Source organism: Suricata suricatta, chromosome X, assembly GCF_006229205.1.
Source record: "Suricata suricatta isolate VVHF042 chromosome X, meerkat_22Aug2017_6uvM2_HiC, whole genome shotgun sequence".
Classification (NCBI taxonomy): Eukaryota; Metazoa; Chordata; class Mammalia; order Carnivora; family Herpestidae; genus Suricata; species Suricata suricatta.
The window spans coordinates 96,189,232-96,210,299 of NC_043717.1; the positions used below are offsets into that span (position 1 = coordinate 96,189,232).

The 21,068-nt window shown below is 40.9% G+C and overlaps 1 protein-coding gene across 3 annotated transcripts in view; it reads left to right on the top strand.

The window, feature by feature from the left end:
- Positions 1 to 15,700, top strand: part of ZNF449 (zinc finger protein 449) — a 24,446-nt gene extending 8,746 nt beyond the window's left edge. For all 3 annotated transcript variants that reach the window (XM_029930012.1, XM_029930011.1, XM_029930013.1), the window contains exons 4-5: positions 12,507 to 12,620; positions 12,812 to 15,700. In XM_029930012.1, the coding sequence (XP_029785872.1) occupies positions 12,507 to 12,620; positions 12,812 to 13,695 (998 nt within the window). In that variant the 3' untranslated portion in view covers positions 13,696 to 15,700. The remainder of the gene's footprint in view (positions 1 to 12,506; positions 12,621 to 12,811) is intronic.
- Positions 15,701 to 21,068: the final 5,368 nt, after the last annotated feature.

The following is a 21,068-nucleotide window of genomic DNA, read 5'->3' on the forward strand; positions in this document are numbered from 1 at the left end:
GTATTCAGTAGTCTCCCTTGATCTGTGTCCCTCACTCTTCCCCGCTCTCTTTCCCCCTTCCTCTCCCCAGGGTCCCCTGCCAGGTCTCTCCTGTTAGACCTGTGAATGCAACCATATGGTATCTATCCTTCTCTGCCTGACTTATTTCTCTTAGCATGACACCCTCGAGGTCCATCCACTTTGCTACAAATGGCCATATGTCATTCTTTCTCATTGCCATGTAGGACTCCATTGTATATATATACCACGTCTTCTTGATCCATTCATCAGTTGATGGGCTTTTAGGCTCTTTCCATGATTTGGCTACTGTAGAAAGTGCCGCTATGAACATTGGGGTACATGTGCTCCTATGCATCAGCACTTCTTTATCCCTTGGGTAAATCCCTAGCAGGGCTATTGCTGGGTCATAAGGGAGTTCTACGGATAGTTTTTTGAGGAACCTCCACACTGTTTTCCAGAGCGACTGCACCAGTTTACATTGCCACCAACAGTGTCAGTAGATTTTTGATTGCTGCTTCACTCTCCTTACTAGTTACAGGTGTACTCAGATCTTTCCATTTCTTTATTATCTAGTCTTGGTAGCTTTTCTGTTTCTGATAATTTATCTATTTCACCTAGGTTATCCAATTTGTGTATGGTTGTTTGTGGTACTCTCTTATAATTGTTTTTATTTATGCAGAATTATTGGAAATATCCCCACTTTATTTTTAATTTTAACAATTTTTGCCTTCTTCCTCTTTGTCTTAGTTCATCTGGCTAACAGTTTGTCAAGTTCATTAATCTTTTCAAAAAAGCCAATGTTTGGTTTCATTGGTTTTCTCTATTGTCTTTCTAGTCTTTATTTTGTTTATCTCAGCCTAATCTTTATTGTTTCCTTCCTTCTGCTAGCTTTGGGCTTAGTGTTTTTCTTATTAGTTCCTTAAGTTGTAAAGTTATGTTATTGTTTGGGGCTTTTTTTGTTTACTAATGTAAGTATTTTAGCTGTAAATTCCCTTATGCACTGCATTCATTAGGTCTCATAAGTTTCAGTACTTTGCATTTGCATTTCCATTGATCTCTGAGTATTTTCTAATTTTCTTTGTGATTTCTTCTTGCATCCATTAGTTTAACCGAGTGTTATTCAATTTTCACAAATTTGTCAATTTTCCAGTTTTCCTTCTGTTCTGATTTGTAAGTTCATTCCATTGTGGTCAGAGTAAGTACTTTGAATGGTATCTGTGTTTTTAAATATATAGAAACTGATTTGTGACCTAAAATAAGGTCTGCATCTTAGAAACTATCTCATATGCACTTGAGAAGAATCTGACATTTTTATTCTGGCCAGCTTAATGGCTGTGAGGTGGTATCTAATTGCGGTTTTAATCTGTGTTTCTTCAAACATTAATGGTGTTGAGTATCATTTCATGGGCTTATTGGGCATTTGTATATCTTCACCGGAGAAATGCCTATTAAGATTTTTTATCTATTTTTATTTTTAATGTTTTTATTTTTTTTAAGTAGGCTTCACACTCAACGTGGGCCTTGAACTCACACCCCTGATATCAAGAGTCGGATGCTCTACCAAACTGAGCCACCCAGGCACCCCTCCCTATTTTTAAGTTGGATTATATGTGTTTTTATTATTGAGTTGTGTATGATCTTTGTATGTTCTAGATAAAAGTCTATTATTAGATATATGACTTATAAATATTCTTTCATGTTTTATGATTTGTCTTTTTACTTTCTTAATAGTGTCCTTTGTAGCATAAAAGTTCTTTTTTTTCTAATTTTGAGGTCCAGTTTAACTATTTTTTCTTTTGTTGCTTGTGCTTTTTACGTCTTATCTAAGAAACCATTGCCTGATACAAGATCATGAAAATTTGCCCTTCAATTTTCTCCAAAGAGTTTATAGTTTCAGCTTGCATTTAATGCTTTGAGTCATTTTCAATTAATTTTTGTATAATTTGCACAGTAGCTGCCCAAATACTATGTATATTTATATATTTTTTTGCATATTCAGTTGTTTCAGCATGGTTTGCTAAAAAAGCTCCTCCTTTTCACATCGAATGGACTTGAAACCCTTGTCAGAAATCAGTTGACTACAGGTATATGGGTTTACTTCTGGACGGTCATCTCCAGTCCAGTGATCTATATGTCTGTTCGTACGGAAATACCACACTGTCTTTATTATTGCTTTCTAGTAAGTTTGGAAATAGAGTGTGAGGGCTCCACCTTTGTTTTTATTTGTCAAGATTGTATTGGCTGCTCTGAGTTTGGTACAGTTCCGTGTGATACTTAGAATCAGCTTATCAGTTTCTACAAAGACGGATTCTGGTAGGGGTTATGTTGAATCTGTAGATAAGTTTGGAGAGTATCGCCATGTTAACAGTATTAAATTTGTGATGCATGCAGATGTGGTGCTTTTCCATTTATTTAGATCTTTCATTTTTTTTACAATTTTTTATTGTTTCCCAAGTATAAGGTTTTGCACTGCTTTTATTAATTTTGTTCCTAAGTATTCTTTTTAATAGTTTTGTCAGAGGAATTGTTTTCTTAATTTCATTTTTGGGTTGTTCTTTAAAAATATATAGGGTTACAGGGCACCTGGGTGGCTCAGTCGGTTAGGCATTCGACTCTTGGTTTCAGCTCAAGCCATGATCTCACAGTTCATGCGTGAATTCCAGCCCCACATCGGGCTATGCACTGAGCACGGAGCCTGCTTGGGATTCTCTCTCTTCCTCTCTCTCTGTCCTTCCCATGCATGTGCTTGCCTTTTCTCTCTCTCTTTCTCAAAATAATTAACTTAATATCTATATAGAGAGAGGATTATAATTAATTTTTGCATATTGATCTTGTGTCCTATAATCCTACTTGTTTATTAGTTCAAATTATTTTTACTGGATTCCTTAGGATTTTCTATATAAAAGATTATGCCATCTGAAAAAAGAGATCGTTTTACTTATAATATTCTAATCTAGATACCTTTTCTTTCTTTTCCTTACCTAATTACCGTGGTGAGAACCTCCAGTACAATGTTGAACATAAGTGGTGAGACCTGACATCAAGAAACTCTTGAATTTTGTCACATGCCTTTTGTGCATCTATTGAGATGATCATGCTTTTACTTTTCGTTCTATTGTAGTGGCATATTTCCTTAACTTTTGAGTGTTAAACCAACATTGAATTCTTAAGTATTACTTGATCCTGGTGGATAATTCATATTATATATTGCTTGATTTGGTTTGCTAGTATTTTGTTGAAGGTTTTTGCATTGATTTTCATCAGAGATATTGTCTGTAGTGGGTTTAAAAAATTTTTAATGTTTTATTTATTTTTGAGAGAGAGAGAGAGAGAGAGAGTGTGAGCAGGAGAGGGTCAAAGAGAGAGGGAGACACAGAATCCAAAGACAGGCCCCAGGCTCTGAGCTGGCGGTCAGCACAGAGCCTGATGTGGGGCTTGAACCCATGAACAGTGAGATCATGACCTGAGCCGAAGCCAGACACTCAACCCACTGAGCCACCCAGGCGCCCTTGTTTTTTAGTTTTAGTCCTGTCTTTATCTAGTTTTGTTATCAGGGTACTATTGGCCTCATAGACTGAGTGGGGAAATCCTTCTTCTTTTTCTCTTTTTTGGATGTGTTTGTGAAGAATTTCTATTTTTTTCTTTTGTTGTTTATACTTTGGATATCACATTTAAGAAACTGTTGCCTAATTCAAGATCATGAAGCTTTAGAGCTATGTTTCCTTCTTTTTTTAATATACATTTTTTAAGTTTATTTATTTAGAGAGAGAGAGAGAAAGTATGAACAGGGGAGGGGCAGAGAGAATGGAGAGAGCAAGAATCCCAAGCAAGCTCCACACAGACAGCGTGGAGCTGCACGCGGGGCTTGAACTCACGAACTGTGAGCTCATGACTGGAGCCAAAGTAGGACGTTTAACAAACTGAGCCACCCAGATGCCCCTGTTTTTTGTTTTTAAGAGAGAGCACATGCAAGAGGAGAGGAGAGGCACAGAGGGAGAGAGAGAGAGAGAGAGAGAGAGAGAGAGAGAGAGAGAGAGAGAGAAAGAGAGAGAATCTTAATCAGGCTCCAGGCTCAGTGCAGAGCCCGACAGAGGGCTCAATCCCATGACCCTGGCTGGGATCATGACCTGAGCCAAAATCAAAAATTGGATGCTCAATCTATTGAGCCACCAGGTGCCCTTGTACCTATGCTTCCTTCTAAGAGTCTTGTGGATTTAGCTCTTAAATTTAGATCATTGATCCATTATGAATTAACTTTTGTATATGATGTGAGGAATGGGACCAACATCATTCTTTTACACGTGCATATCTAGTTGGCCCAGCACCATTTGTGGAGGAAACTATTCTTTCCCCATTGAATTGTTGTGGTACCTTTCTCAAAAATCGATTGACAATAAATGACAAGGCTATTTCTGGATTATCAATTCTATTCCATTGATACCTTTTTCTTTCCTTATGCCAGTATAGTGAGTTGGTAAGTATTCCATTCTCTTCTATTTTCAGTGAGAGATTATGTAGAATTAGTGTTAATTCTTTAAATGTTTGGTAGAATTCACCAGTGAACCATTCAGACCTGGGCTTTTCTTTGTGAGAAGTGTTTTGATTACAAATTCAGTGTCTTTACTTGTTATAAGTGTATGCTGATTTTATATTTCTTCTTGAATCCATTTTGGGTAGTTTGTGTGTTTCCAGGAATTTGTACATTTCATTTATCTAATTTACTTCTATGCAGTTGTTCACAGTATTCCATTATAATCCTTTTTATTTCTGTAAAGTTAGTGGTAATAGTTCCCCTTTTATTTATGATTATAATCATTTGAGTTTTCTCTCTTCTTGGTCAATTTAGCTGAAGATTTGTCAATTTTGTTAATTTTTTTCAAAGAACTGACCTTGGTTTCATTGATTTTCTCTCTTGTTTTACTGTTCTCTATTTCATTAAATCCTGCCCTAATCTTTATTATTTTCTTCTAGTTGTTTTAGGTTTTGTTTGCTCTTATTTTTCTAATATTTCAAGGTGCAAAGTTAGATTATTCATTTGAGATTTTTTATTTCTTTTCAATATAGGAATTCACAGCTATAGATTTCTCTTCAAGCACTGATTTAGGTACATTCCTAAGTTTTGGCATGTTGTGTGTTCATTTTCATTTATCTCAAAGTATTTCTAATTTATGTCTTGACTTTTTTCTATGATTGATTATTTAGGAGTGTGTTGTTTAATATTCTTGTATTTATGAAGTCCTCAAATTTCTTTCTGTTATTTATTTCTTTTTTAATTAGCTCCACACCCAGCGTGGAGCCCAATGCAGGGCTTGAAATCACAACCCTGAGATCAAGACTTAAACTGAAATCAAGAATCGGATGCTTAACCAACCCAGCCACCCAGGCGCCCCTCTGTTATTTTTTTCTAATTTCATTCTATTTTAGTGGGAGAATACACTTTGTAATTGTGAGCCTTTCACATTTTTGAACATTTGTTTTATGGTATAGCATCTTGACTGCCCTGGAGAATTTTCCATGTGCCCCTAAGAACACGTGTTCTGTATTTCTTGGGTGGAGTATTCTGTAAATGTCTGTGACATTTAGTTGGTTTATAATTTTTTTGTCTTCTTTTGTTGATCTTTTTCCTAGATTTTTTATCCAGTAGTGAGAAGAGGTATTTAAGTCTCTATTATTGCTCATTTGTCTATTTCATTTGCTCTGTCAGCGTTTACAGTCATGGATTAGTTACTCTGTTTTTAAGTGCAGGTACGGTTAGAATTGGTATCTCTTTCTGATTGGTCGTTTTATCATTATGAACGGATCCTCATTATCTCTAGAAACTTTTTTGTTTTGATGTCCATTTTGTATGATATTAGTGTAATCACTCTGGCTGTCTTGGGGTTGTTATTTGCATGATATTTCTTTTTCCATCCCTTTACTTTCAGTTAGTATCTTTGAATCTAAAGTATGTCTCCTGTAGACAGCATATAGATGGAGTTTTAAAATCTAATATAATGATCTCTGCCTTTTGATTGAGTTGTTTAACCCATCTATGTTTAATCTGACTTTTGAAATGGTGTAGTTTACATTTGAAATTTTACTTTTTGTTTTCTATATGTCTCATATTTTTTTGTTTCTCTGTCCTTCATATGCTGCTTTCTTTTGCACTAAGTAAATGTTTTTTTTAAATAGTTTATTACCAAGTTGGTTTCCATATAACACCCAGTGCTCTTCCCCACAAGTGCCCTCCTCCATGTCCATCACCCCCTTCCCCTTCCCCCTTCCCTCTTCAGCCCTCAGTTTGTGCTCAGCATTCAAAGGTCTCTCGTGATTTGCCTCCCTCCCTCTTCCCAAGTCTTTCTCCCAATTTTCCCTTCCCATGGTCCTCTCTTAGGTTTCTCCTGTTAGACCTATGAGTGACAACATATGGTATCTGTCCTTCTCTGCCTGACTTATTTCGCTTAGCATGGCACCCTCGAGGTCCATCCACGTTGCTACAAATGGCCAGATTTCATTCTTTCTCATTGCCATGTAGTACTCCATTGTGTATATATACCACATCTTCTTGATCCATTCATTGGGTAATGGACATTTAGGCTCTTTCGTGATTTGGCTATTGTTGAAAGTGCTGCTATGAACATTGGGGTACATGTGCCCCTATGCATCAGCACTTCTGTATCCCTTGGGTAGATCCCCAGCAGTGCTATTGCTGGGTCATAGGGGAGCTCCATGGATAGTTTTTTGAGGAACCTCCACACAGTTTTCCAGAGTAAGTAATTGTCTTCTTAATGTAGCACTTTACTTAAATCAATTTTCACTATTTTTTTAGTTATTTCCTTATTGGTTACTCTAGAGATTAGTATGTACATCTTAACATAATCAGCTTTAGATTTATACTAATTTAATGCTAGTAAAATATAGAAATATTTCTTCTGTACACCTCTATTTTCTCCCTTTTTGTGGTATTACTATCCTACATATTGCATCAAAAACGTTAAAACCTCAAAAAAGTTAGAAACTCAACAATACATTGTTAAAGATATTACTTTATATAATTTTAAGCCTTAAAAGAGCTAGAGAGGAAAGGGATACAAATAGATATTATGACTTTTGTTGTATTAACGTTATTTATATTTCTGGTTTTCTTCATTTTTTCCTGTGGATTTTAGTTATTAATTAGGGTCACTTTTTTACTCCTATACAGTTTTGCTCTCATCCACCTCATTTGTGCTGTTATTGGCAAATATCTTACATTTCTATAGATTATTTGCCCAGCAATGCACATATATATTGTTTTATACCATTGCTTTTAAAATATTTTAAGAGAAGAGGGGAACATAAGTGGCTCAGTCAGTTATTCATCCGACTTCAGCTCAGATCATGATCTCACAGTTTGTGAGTTCGAGCCCCGTATCGGGCTCTGTGCTGACAGCTCAGAACCTGGAGCCTGCTTTGGATTCTGTGTCCCTCTCTCTCTCTGCCTCTCTCCTGCTTGTACTCTCTCTCTCTCAGTCTTTTAGGAGAAAAAGGAACAGAAATTAATAGTTATACTGTGTTTTATAATTACCCTCACACTGTGCCCTTTGTTTTTTCACGTGGATTTGAATTACCATTTGGAATCACTAGCTTTCAGACTGAGAACCTTCCTTTAGTATTTCTTGTTAGGCAAGACTGCTACCAATGAATTCTCTCAGTTTTTTGTTTATTAGAAATATTGTTATTTCACATTCATTTTTTAAAAAAATTTTAATGTTTATTTTTGAGAGAGAGAGAGGCAGAGCGTTAGTGGGGGAGGGTCAGAGAGATGGAGAAACAGGATCTGAAGCAGGTTCCAGGCTCTGAGCTGTCAACACAGAGCCCAGCGTGGGACTTGAACTCACAGACTGGGAGATCATGACCTGAACCAAAGTTGTACGCTTAACCGACTGAGCCACCCAGGCACCCCTCGCATTCATTTTTTCAAGATGGGTTTTCTGAATATAAGATTCTAGGTTGGCATTTCTCATTTTTCTCTGAGCACTTTGAATATGTTGTCCCACTGTCTTCTGGCCTCCAGTGTTGCTGGTAAGGACTTGGCCTTTAATTTTATTGGAGTTCCCTGTTTGTAGATCTCTTTGTGTTTGTCCTGCTTGGAATTAATTGAATTCCTAGATGTGCAGATGAATGTGTTTTTAACACATTTGGGCAGTTTGGGGCCACTATTTTTTCTTTTTTTTTTTTCTTTTGAGAGACAGCATGAGCAGGGAAGGGTGAGAGAGAGAGGGAGATACAGAATCTGAAGCAGGCTCCAGGCTCTGAGCTAGCTGTCAGCACAGAGCCTGATGTGGGGCTCAAACCCACAAACCGTGAGATCATGACCTGAGCTGAAGCCGGACACTTAACCAACTGAGCCACCCAGGTGCGCCGGGGCCACTATTTTTTCAATTTCTTTTTTTCCTGCTCCTTTCTCTCACTCCTCTTCTGGTTCATTCATTATATATCTATTATAATGGCCCTTAGTGGTACCCCACTTTTCTCTGAAGCTCCATTCACTCACTTCCCTTCATTCTTTTTTTCCTCTCTGTTCTTCTGATAGTATAATCTCTACTGATCTGTCTCCAAGTTCACTGATTTCTTAGGACCATTCACATCCATTCTTGAGCCATTCTAGGGAAGTTTTCATTTTAGTTATTGTACTTTTCAGCTCCAGAATTTCCATTGGATTATTTTATACTTTCTATTTATTGATATTCTCTACTTGATGTGATGTGATGTTGTTTGTCATCATAATTTACTTGTTTAATCATGGATTTGTTTCATTCTTGGAACATACTCATAATGGCTATTTGAAGTCTTTGTTGAATTCAATATCTTGTCAGTTTCATAGGCAGATTCCGTCCCCCAGTCTTTTTTTCTAGTGTATGAGTCATACTTCCCTGTCCACATGCATGGCTCATCGTGTTTTGTTGGAAACTGAACGTTTTAGATGATGTATTACAGCAACTCTGATTCCTTCTTCCCCCTCCCCAAGGCTCGTTACTGTTACTTGTTTGTTTTTTTGTTTGGTCATGGCCACATTATTTTAGTCAAGTCTAGTCCACTCTGAAATGTTAACCTTTTGATGTTGCTCCTCTGGGAGCATAGCCTTGGATATGCACCCAGTCACGCTGGCAGGACAGTACTTTTTCCCCGGGCTTTCTTTGGCTGTCTCTTTGCCTGACCTCACATAGCCATCAATTTGCCAGCTAATTGCTCTATTGTTTTCAACAATACCCTGGAGTATAATTTCTCTGTCGACTAATCCAGCCAATTTCAGATACCTTTGTTGGGCTAGCTCCTGAGGTCAGCTTCATGATTTGTTGTGATCCCAGGAGGGCCCCTCCCAGCTTGTCTTTCCCCTCCAGATCTCTTCTGCAAACTAGTCAGCCTGCAGCTTAGGGTGTATGGTCCATGAATCTATCAAACTCTTTCCGGTTGCCTGTCATTATAACCTGTACGCTTTTTTAGAATATCCTGAGGCTTGAATGTTTTCACTCTCTGTTGCAAAGAAATCAGTTTTCTGGAGAATATATTAGGAGCTACCAGTTTGAAGGCCTGCTTCTCGTAGGCCCAGTCTCTGATACGTTGCTCTGGAGTAGGGGGAAATGCAGTGACTGTCTCCGAGTGAAACTCGCTTCTGGAGCCCAGCACTGGGTCCCGCCCTCAGGTGTCCTTGGCTTGGCTCTCCCCAGGCATCGAACCACTGCCTTACAATCACAGCTGCCTTACAAGGACAGTCAGGGAGTACTCTAGTGCTCTCACCCGGATGACACTCAGGGTAGATCGTCCCTCAGTGGAGACTGGGTAGATAAAACCCGCCCCCACCTTGCAGCCACGATTGTTTGGCCTTTAGAATCAACAATGTGTAGCTGGGGGTAGAATGAGAAATGCCGAGGTCCTGTCCCTTCCAAGAAGATGGCCCTCTGAAAGGGAGCCAGGGGAGAGGCTGCCTCGGTCCCTTGACTATGCCAGTGTGGATGGGGCTGGGAGAGGCACCAAAGAGAACTGCTGCGGTTTAAATCCTCAAGAATCTCCTATTACCTGTGAATGTTAGCAGATTAGAGAAAAATAGATGTTTCGTGGTTTGCTGTAGGCCCTTAGGACCAATGTTTGTTTTATTTGATTTTTTTAAGTTTATTTATTTATTGAGATAGAGAAAACACAAGCAGGGAAGGGGCAGAGAGAGGGAGAGAGAGACTCCAAGCTGTCAGCGTGGAGCCCAGTGCAGGGCTTGGTCCCGTGAACTGTGAGATCATGACCTGAGCCAAAATCAAGACCCCACTGAACCACCCAGGTGCCCTTGTTTTTTATTTTTAATAATTTTCACTAGTTTCATTGGGAAGTAGGTATGCAGATCTCCTCACGATATGCTGCAAGCCCGTCTCCCCCACTACATTTCGGTTATAAATCGATATTTTACACGTAGGCCTTCACTAGTCTGCTTCTTTCAAGTTTCAGATTTCCCTCAGGACAGCTTTGCTTTGATCTGTAACCCCCAGTTTTGTTTGACCTGTGCCATAGTACCCTTTGATCCCACTCCTAGCTTTGAAATCTAAACAAATACAATATAGTGAATTTATTTTTTATTTTTTTAAGTTTATTTATTTTGAGAGAGAGACAAAGAGAGCACACGGGGGAGAGGCAGAGAGAGGAGCTCAAGCAGGCTCCACACTCCATGCAGAACTCGATTTGGGGCTCAGACTCACTAACCATGAGATCATGACCTGAGCTGAAATCAAGAGCCGGATGCTTAACCGACTAAGCCACCTAGGCGCCCAGCAATATAGTGAATTTGAGCAAAATTTTATTTGAAATTCATTTTTGTTTATTCTCAATTGCAAAAGTGTTTTTTTTCCATGACATTATAAAATAAGGTATTTTAATCTACTTCCTATGTGTTGACATAATGTTTGGAAACTTAAATTTTCATTCATTTGCTAATAATTTTTAATATAGTTTATTGTCAAGTTGGTTTCTATATAACACCTAGTGCTCATCCTCACAAGTGCCCACCTCCATGCCCCTTCCCTTCTCCCCCTCCCCCATCAGCCCTCAGTTTGTTCTCAGTATTCAAGAGTCTCTCATGGTTTGCCTCCCTCCCTCTCCCCAACTATTTATTTCTTCTTCCCCTCCCCCATGATCCTCTGTTAGGTTTCTTCTGTTCCAATTATAAGTGAAAACATGGTATCTGTCTTTCTCTGCCTGACTTATTTCACTTAGCATAAGACCCTTGAGTTCCATCCAGTTTGCTACAAATGGCCAGATTTAATTCTTCCTCAGTGCCATGTAGCACTCCATTGTATATATAAACCACATCTTCTTGATCCATTCATCAGGTGATGGACAGTTAGGCTCTTTCCATGGCTTGGCTATTGTTGACAGTGCCGCTATGAACATTGGGGTGCATGTGCCCGTATGTGTCAGCACTTCTGTATCCCTTGGGTAAATCCCTAGCAGTGTTATTTGCTAGTTATTTTAACAATGCTAATATTTTTAAAATATTGCTCATATTTAAACAACATTCTGCATTTAGATTTCAAGTCAACAATTTTCATCCCACACATTATTGCAGACCAATACACTTTGCCAGAGCTGAGGAAGGTGAGAAAGGGTCATGGAAAGACAACACAAGCCACAGCCGCTCTTGGGGGGGGAGTGGTGGAGTAGGACACAGGGGGAGAGTGAGTGCAGGAACTTGGCCTAGTTGTTCTTAGACCGACAGTGAGAAATACTGTTGGATAGTTATTTGGGTTAATTTCAAGAGCGTGCACGTCTAGACTTCAGCTGAAATAAGCATAAACACTGCTTTTGCTTGTTGCCAACCTAGACATTTTGCATTTTATTTGAAAATCTCAATGGAAAATTTTTCAGTAAATAGTTGCATAACCATAAAAATTTCATAATTTTTAAGTTAATTTATTTTTGAGAGAGAGTGTGCATATGTCCTTGAATGGGGGAGGGACAGAGAGAGGGGAAGAGAGAGTATCCCAAGCTATCAGCACAGAACCCGACTCAGGACTCAAACCCATGAACCAAGAGATCATGACCTGAGCCGAAATCAAGAGTCCTGTGCTTAACTGATATGAGCCCCCCAGGTGCCCCTCATAACCCCAGCTTCCAGCGTTCCTTTCACTTGGGATCAATAGCAGCATTTCTCAGTTTTAATATGCCAAAGGTTATGAATATTTACTTCCTATTTTGGCTCTAACCTGAATAAATCAAATATCAAAATAGATACAGAAATCATTTAGTGCGTTGATTTCAACACAGAAATGGTTTACTCCCCTTCCCTGGAGGAGAATGGTCTTGAATTGAGCACAAAAGGATGTCCTCTCATTACAGGTTTTATTTTTATCTTTAAACAAGGGAGTTTCTTATAAGAGATCTTGGGTGGAATAATAGTAACAGGGGGAAGAAAGTAGACATTAAGTGCCCACATGTCCAGGATAATGTCAAGTAAAATCCTTGAGGTCATAACCTATCACACTTCTCATGTTTCTCACGGCCAGGATATCCAATACCAAAGCTTGACGTGAACTTTTCATTGGAGCCTAGAGAAGAGGCATGGGTGAAGGAACTACAGGATTCCAAAGAAATGAAACAGTTACTTGATTCCAAGCTAGGTAAGTAATTGTTCATCGATATCATGGACGGAAGAAAAGAAAAAGTCACCCTTAATCAGGGAAAAGAGTCCGGGGTTCTACTTGGGAATTGCTGCATTCCTACTGGTGGCTTAATGCAACTCTTCATTTTCCCTCATGTCTTCCTCTCTGCGGGATGCACTGACATCTGCAGTTTCTGTTTCTTCTCTCAGGTTTTGAGATTGGGATAGAAAATGAAGACGATTCTTCAAAACAGAAGAAGCTGGAAAATATGTATCCCTTTATTGTTACTTTAGAGGGGAACACTCTCCATGGTCCCATTTTGCAGAAAGACTATATACAGTTGGAAAATCAGTGGGAAAGTCCCCCAGAGGATTTACAGACAGATTTAACAAAACTGGTAGACCACCAGAGCCCCTCTGCAGGAGAGAAACCTGAGAATTCCACCTTAGAAGAAGCTCTCGACCCCAGACCCCAGAAGAAAAAGAGTCCAGGGGACAAACCTCACCGATGTTCTCAGTGTGGAAAGTGTTTTGCACGGAAGTCGCAACTTACAGGGCACCAGAGGATTCACTCAGGAGAGGAACCTCACAAGTGCCCTGAGTGTGGGAAAAGATTCCTTCGTAGTTCAGACCTTTACAGACACCAGCGACTTCATACCGGGGAGAGGCCCTATGAATGCACGGTGTGTAAAAAGCGATTCACTCGGCGGTCACACCTTATAGGGCACCAGAGAACCCATTCTGAAGAAGAAACGTACAAGTGTCTCGAGTGTGGGAAAAGCTTTTGTCACGGATCGAGTCTCAAAAGACATCTGAAAACTCATTCGGGTGAAAAACCCCACAGATGTCACAGCTGTGGGAAGAGTTTTAGTAGACTGACGGCCCTTACTTTGCATCAGAGAACTCACACAGAAGAGAGACCTTTTAAATGTAATTACTGTGGGAAAAGCTTTAGACAGAGACCAAGCCTTGTCATACACTTGAGAATTCACACAGGGGAGAAGCCTTACAAGTGTAGTCACTGTGCTAAGAGCTTCAGGCAGAGGGCGGGCCTTATCATGCACCAGGTCACTCACTTCCGAGGACTTCTTTAACAGTTGTGGGAGCCAACACGTTCCTAACAGACACTGACACTAACTAAAAAAAAAAAAAATTAACCTCCAGCAGCCTGTTTGTCTTGGAAGAATCTTTCTGTTTGAGCTTAGGAGAACAGGTTTTAAAAACTATTTTTTAAAAACCCTTCTTCCAAAGTCTATGCGTTCTAGAGTATCCACATACTCTCGCAACATTCCCAGATTGGGTTTATGCTGTCTCTCTGACATTTTTTGTTATTGTTGTTTTTACAATGCAAATGTTTTGTGTCCCAAGCCAACTCCATCCTAGATAGAAGCAGAAAGCATATGATCGCTGACAATCCTTTTCAGAGTAGGGTCAATAGAGTGGATGATTGTGTCTAGCAATATAATGACTAACCCAGCACCGTGAATATTTTGCTGTCATTATTAAATGGGATTAAGTTAGTTCAAAGCTTTATATGCGCCCTGATGGCAAGAAGAGAGACAATATATTTTTGCCAAATAATAAGAATGTGTAGAGAACACATTTGCCTGGCCAGAACTGGGTTATTTCCATGGAAATTGTTTATGTTTAAGGAAATCACGATTTTAACCTTTCTGATTTTTGCTCAGTTCGCCAGTCTGTTTCGTTGGCAGCCTGGGGTGATGCCGCTTCGAGCTGAGTATTAATTTGATGATTTATTTTGTTCATGGACTAACAAAGCTCCTTGTGGAAGAATCCATGGGACAGTTGATGTCATACAAGTAGTATGTAATTTAATGTAGATGGATGGAGAAACCTGTTTTTGTGGCTTTTTACTCTCCTTTGGTACTCACCAGTGTGTCTCTCACTGGTGAGAGATTTTGCCCATGCTTTCATTCAGTGTCCCCCTAACTGTGGGTCAGAGCTATTTTACAAACAAGTTCGGGGATCCCTGCTGTCTCCACTTTCTAGATACACAATGCACATCAGGAGGTCCTCCAGTAAAGGCGGGAAAAGCACCTCTTTTGGCTCAATGTTTTGCAAACCTATTTGCCCCCAGAACCCTTTTTCTTGTATACCCAGTAATAACCCACAGAACTAGTTTTCTGCAAATATTCCTTGGAACACACCGCCTCTAACAACTTCTATAGCTATCAGTTTAGTCTCGTTGCTCCCAACCCTAGTTATCCCCGGTTGTTTCAAGGGTGTTATGAAAAATTCTTTACGTATATGTATTTTTTATGTAACACACACATCATTTTAAGGAGGTGAGGGTCAGTAATTGAGGTAATTTATAAGTCGCTCAATGATTCTCAACCTCTTTGAATTTTACTTATAATCACACACACATATTGCTACTTATGTAAACGTTCTCGTATAGTTGTGGTAAGGACTCAGATTCCTGTGGCAAGAGAAGAACTCTCTTTGTCAGTTATAACTGTTAGTACATGAAAATGTTTGTTCAGCCTAGTTCTTTGTTATAAAACCCAAGAAGCAGGACATTCAAGTGTTGTCCCTTTATGAAGATACCAGTCATTCTTTCCAGCACTAGGGAAAGTGTATTTTGTTCTATTCCATTGAAGTTCTCGGAAGTGATATTGAATATAAGTATTTTGGGGGCAAGCGCTATGTGCCTAACTGGTCCTGTTCTAGGCTTAATGGAAACTAGTGAAGACGTTAATCCGGGAGTCCAGTTCATAAGGAGTTTATAGTATTGTTAGTTAAACAGGAGTTGGGAAACAAATGGAGAACAATGCAAGAGAGCCTGTAATTAAGTGCCAAAGCACAACGAGTGCTCTAGCCAGGACGTAACTTTTAATTCTTGTCATCCGGGTCCCTGTATGATGCTGCTATAAGCGTGGGGTAAAAATTGACATCCCAGTAGCAATAAACATGTAATACGGGAGGAGTCTGAATGTAGAGATGAAAACTATGGAATGTAATGGCTTCTCTTTTCTCTCTTGTGGACTTGCATTCAAACCAGAATAGTGCCTTAGAATGGATGTGCCCAACTGCTCTGTATCTATGCAATATTTCAATAAAGTGGAAATGTGTATGCTCTTCTTGCCTCCATCCCATTAACTGATCGTTCCAACAACAGACCCGCTCCCGTGGGCTCTGGCAACAAGCACCACATTGACTCCTGCCCCCACCCAATGTTGGAATCACGTTCCTCTCTGTAGCTGTGGTGCCGGGTTCATGCATCATTCTGAGCATTTCCTACAGGCAAGTTGAGCTCATAGGCTTAGTAGTGATCATAATATGAGCCACATTTCTCCCCCCACTTCTGTAGCATACACCCACAGCTGGGTTTTGCAGGGGAAGAAACATCCGTTACTCATTGCTTTATTAGACGGTCCTGTATGTGATATGTGACAATAAATACTTGTGGCATTAGATCAAGAAATATGTGAAATCTTGGAAACGGATATTTTAGTTAGAACACTGTGTGGATGTGTCTCATTATATTTCTGAACAGTTCAGAAAGGTAAGGGCAAGATACCTAACCTCCTAAGTACTATGAGGGGCAAGAACCAGTACCTGTCTGAGCAGGTGCCGAGAAGGTTCAATGAGATATGTAGTGTTCGGGCCTTACACAGTGTACGCTTTCAATAAGTATTCAGGTGTGTCATTTATTTATTTATTTAACTTTTTTTGAGAGAGCACAAGTGGGGTAGGGGCAGAGAGAGGGGGGGGGAGAATCCCAAGCAGACTCCACGCTGTCAGTGCAAAACCCAGTGCAGGGCTTGGACCCACGAACTGTGAGATCATAACCTGAGCTGAAATCAAGAGTCATGTGCTTAACTGACTGAGCCGCCCAGGCGCCCCTGGATAGTGTCTTTTAATTCTTTGCTGTTTAATGATAAAAACATTTAAGTTGTTGATTTTCCTCTAAATGTGGTTTTAGTCACATTTTATAGTTTTTTATATAATGTCTGCGTTACAATTTCCTAGAGAAATAGAACCTATATGTATGTGTATATATACACGCATATATGTGTGTATGTATATATATATGATGGAGAGAGAGAGATGACAGGGATTGGCTCATGCAGTTATGAAGACTAAGCAGTCCCATAATCTGCTATCCACAAGCTGGAGAGCCAGGAAGCCTAGTGGCAGAATTGAGCCCAAGTTGGAACACGTAAGAACCAGGAGAGCTCACGGTGGAGGTGGAAGGCCTGAGAACCCGGGGGGGGGGGGGTGTTGCAGGTTGTAAGTCCCAGAGTCTGAAAAACAGAACCAGGAGGTTTAATGTTTAAGAGCAGGAAAAGATGGACATGCTAGCTCAAGAAGAGAGCAAGGAATTCACTCCTCTGGGCCTTTTTGTTCTCTTTAGGCCCTCAAGATGAGATGCTTGCCCATGCACTTGGTGAGTGCGGAACACTTTACTCAGGCACTGGTCAAATGCTAATCTCTTGTCACAGACGAGCCCAGAAATAATGTTTTACCAGCTATTGGGCATCTCTTAGTCCAGTCAAGTTGACACATTGAATTCATCATCAGTGTTATTAGTGATGATTTCCAAATTATTTGTTATTGCAGGTTTGGTCACAGTTCTCCTTTGAGCCAAAGCTACACGATATTGCAGTTTTCCTTTTTCACTTTTGGTTTTGCCACATCGAGACTAGAAAATGAGATTCATTCCATTTCTGCTTTTAATGTTCATTTTAGGTTTTCAAAAAATTTGGGCTTCTATTTGATAAAATTTGGGAAGTATCCGAAAGCCCTAGAAAATCAGGATCCTGGATGTAAGACACACGTTTAGAATACAGTCTTGGACCTCTCAGTTACTTTAATGCCCTTCGGGGTGTCTTGGTGTTTGGGAAGGGGCAGTGACACAGAAGAGCTTGGTGTCCTCCCCATTCTGCCTCCCTGCATTTTTGTACTTCCTGCTCCCTTGGTAAGAACATTTTGGGAACTCATTCTGGATGTTAAACAGCAGATGTTAATAGCTGCCCAGCTGTCGAGGCCGGCAGTAAAAGCAGGAGGCCAGATGACCCAGGAGAGACCTAGCGACTCCATACCCAGCCGAGAATCTCCCTTGCACTTCGTAGGGTCTCCCCCCCCAACCCCCCGCAAGGCAGAGAGCCTGCCCCTGACGCCTGGAGGTGTTTGTGGCAGCTGCCGTCCTGCCTGAATCAGCAGGGATTGCTTCAGAGGGTGCCCAGGAGGCTCTCCAGGTTAAAGTCCAGGTGATCAGGGCGCACAGGTGAATCAGCCCCGGGTGGCCCACCAGCAGGTTGGGGAGGAGAGACGTTACACTTTGCTCTCTTGGACTGGCAGTCACATGACATTCTGAAGAGAAGCAGTCCTGGCCTGCAGGAAACTGCATGACCTTTCTTCCAGAAACCCTCTGTCATGTCTAGCCTAGGGATATGGGCTGAGTAATCTCATAAATAACCAAAGCTCACACTTATGCCCTAGGCAGCCCCGGCTTCTTTTCTAGTCCCCTGTGACAGATAGGGAACAGATGTGCGGACAGCTCACCTCGTCGTCTCTCCTTAGCATTAGTAATCAATGTACTCCGCCTCCCCTTCCCCCCAGGTTCTGGAATTTTAACCCCTGGGACTAGAGGGTGGTCGTAGGTTCTTTTCTCACCAAAGTGATGATGGATAAAGTTAGTTTCCATTCAGCCTTTTCCATCTTGCTTTGTCAGACAGGACTTCTCAGAGGTCTAGCAAGGCCTAAGTTCACATTTTTTGAGGATCCAAAGATAAAGAAAATATTTATCGTTTCTCTGGATGAGTGAAACCCATCATATACATGAAACACTGGTTTTCAAAATGAAAATTTTTATCTCCAAGGATTACGTTCAAAAGATACACAACTACTGAGTCACTGAAGAATTCCTATATATTTTTATTCGAAATAAACAATATGAGTAGTTAAGATTTTTTATACCCTTTTATTTTATTTTGAGAGACAGAGAATGAGCGATGGAGAGGCAGAGAGAGAGGGAGACACAGAATCTAAAGCAGGCTCCAGGCTGTCAGCACAGAGCCCGACATGGGGCTCGAACCCACTGACCATGAGATCATGACTGGAGCCGAAGTCGGACGCTTAACCGACTGAGCCACCCAGGCGCCCTAGTTTATGTTGAACATACGCAATCACGTCCTGCAGCACTCAGAATTCCCTTTCAACAGGGCAATGGCGGATTCCATCAGTGACCCTAGAGGGTTCTCGGGAACACTCCTCCCACTGTCTTCACCATTCAGTATGGCTTGCATTTTGAAACACTATGTGTGAAAGAATGTCCAAAATAAATTATACCCTGTACCTCATGCCAGCCTTTGCTATATTCCTTAAACTACTCACCTTGCCATACTCCCTTTCAAAACAAAATTCCTATTGTCTTAGTTTTGCCAAAGCCCCTGCTCTGACTCCCACCTAAAGTGACCCACAGCTCCAGGGTCTAGAGGATGCAGAAAGGTGAAATGGAGAAACCAAACCACCCCTCTAAATGCAACTTCCACCTTATCGTTCAACCACTCCAGCTGCGGAAGAACTCGAAGAAGTTGAATAAACCTCTCTGTTGTGTCCACCACACCTTCCGTGTGAGTGATAAGTCTAAACTTCTATCCACCTTACAATCTTCAAGTTCCATTCTGATCTCCTTCTTGATGCACTGAGTTCTGACAATAGTGTCTCCAAACTTTGGATAATGATTATTGTATATATAAAATTTCCTATCTTGGGGGGCGCCTGGGTGGCTTAGTCAGCTAAGCGTCCGACTTTGGCTCAGGTCATGATCTCACGGTTCGTGGGTTCGAGCCTCATGCCGGGCTCTATGCTGACAGCTCAGAGCCTGGAGCCTGCTTTGGATTCTGTGTCTCCCTGTCTCTTTGCCCCTCTTCCACTCTGTCTCTCAAAAATAAGTAAATGTTTAAAAAAAATTTTTTAAACCCTTCAACGAGTTGTTGGATTAATACAGCCGTACCAAGACCATACCCCATACACAAGGGGAGGGATCACCCATATTGGTAAAGGTGGGACTGAAAACCAATTCTCCCGTGTGATCCCAGAAAGCCTCTTAGTACAAGTCATTTGCTCGTAGTAAAGGTGCACGTTGCTATAGGATTTAGTTCTTGAACATCTTCAGTATAGAGAACTGGGTTTGCTCTCAAGAAAATGGCTCTCTCCTTTTTCTCTGCTAAAAGCCATTGGTTGTTGGTAGTCTGAACCCATTTGTCATTTTGGGCAGTCAGAGGGGCACTTCCATTGCCTTAAAGGAGTGTTGCTTGCCAGAACTTAATCTGTGAAGCCTTAGGCAGCCATCTGTTTTTCACTTCACAAAACGCAATCAGGTTGCCCTTTCATCTCTGTACCTGATAATGTGATGACCTCATTCCCTCAAGGAGTAAATGATACAGGGATTCGAGAGGGCTTGTAGCATGTGAGTGTCTTTTGATTTGAAGCCACATCAGATAAATGTGTACAGAGGTAGTCTGCTTCTTGGTCATGGCCAAATGAGTGGTTCCTGGGGACACTTATAGTTGATTGGAGCTCTGTGTGATTCAGGGATTTAGTAATTCCCCTGATATCAAGCATGTGCTGTCTGTAGCCTCTTCCTGCCTTTGAGGCAGCGCGCAGGTATGTGCCTTCTCAGGCATTCTGGAATAGTAGGGCCACGCAGCCAGCCGGGAGACCTGGCCTGGGAGAGTGCGGGGCACCCAGTATTTTCTACAGGTGCCCGTTAGGATTCCAGCCCGGAAAAGGGTAAGTTTCACTATAAGACACAGCACAAAGCTGACCTTGGAAAAAATAAGTTTAAAAGTGAGATAAGTATGAGGGTGTTCAGTGGAATAAGTTTAAGGTTTATTGTGAGACAGCAAGAATGGTAATATCTGGAACTGCTGCTGGTCAAGCGACAAGGAACGTGAAGACCAGGACTCACATAACGCGAGCATCACGTGAACATCCAGTGTGTGACAACAGCATCAAGACGGCTGTTGTAAGTGGGGCACTTCAGTGACTCAGTCACTTGAGCGTCTCACTTTGGCCCAGGCCGCGATCTTGCAGTCTGTGAGTTCGAGCCCCCAGGTGGGGCTCTGTGCTGACAGCTCAGAGCCTGGAGCCAGATTCTGTGTCTCCTTCTCTCTTTGGCCCTCCCCCACTTGTGCTCTCTCACTCTCTCTCAAAAATAAACAAAACATTTGGGGCACCTGGATAGCTCAGTTGGTTAAGTGTCTGACTTCCGCTCAGGTCATGATCTCACAGTTTGTGAGTTCGAGCCCCACATCAGGCTCTGTGCTGACAACTTAGAGCCTGGACCCTGCTTTGGATTCTGTGTCTCCCTCTCTCTCTGTTTCTCCCCTGCTTGCACGCTGTCTCTCTCAAAAATAAATAAAGATTTAAAAAATTAAAAAAAATAAACATTAAAAAATTTAAAAAAGAAATGACTGCTACAAGTCTTGGTTGGAGG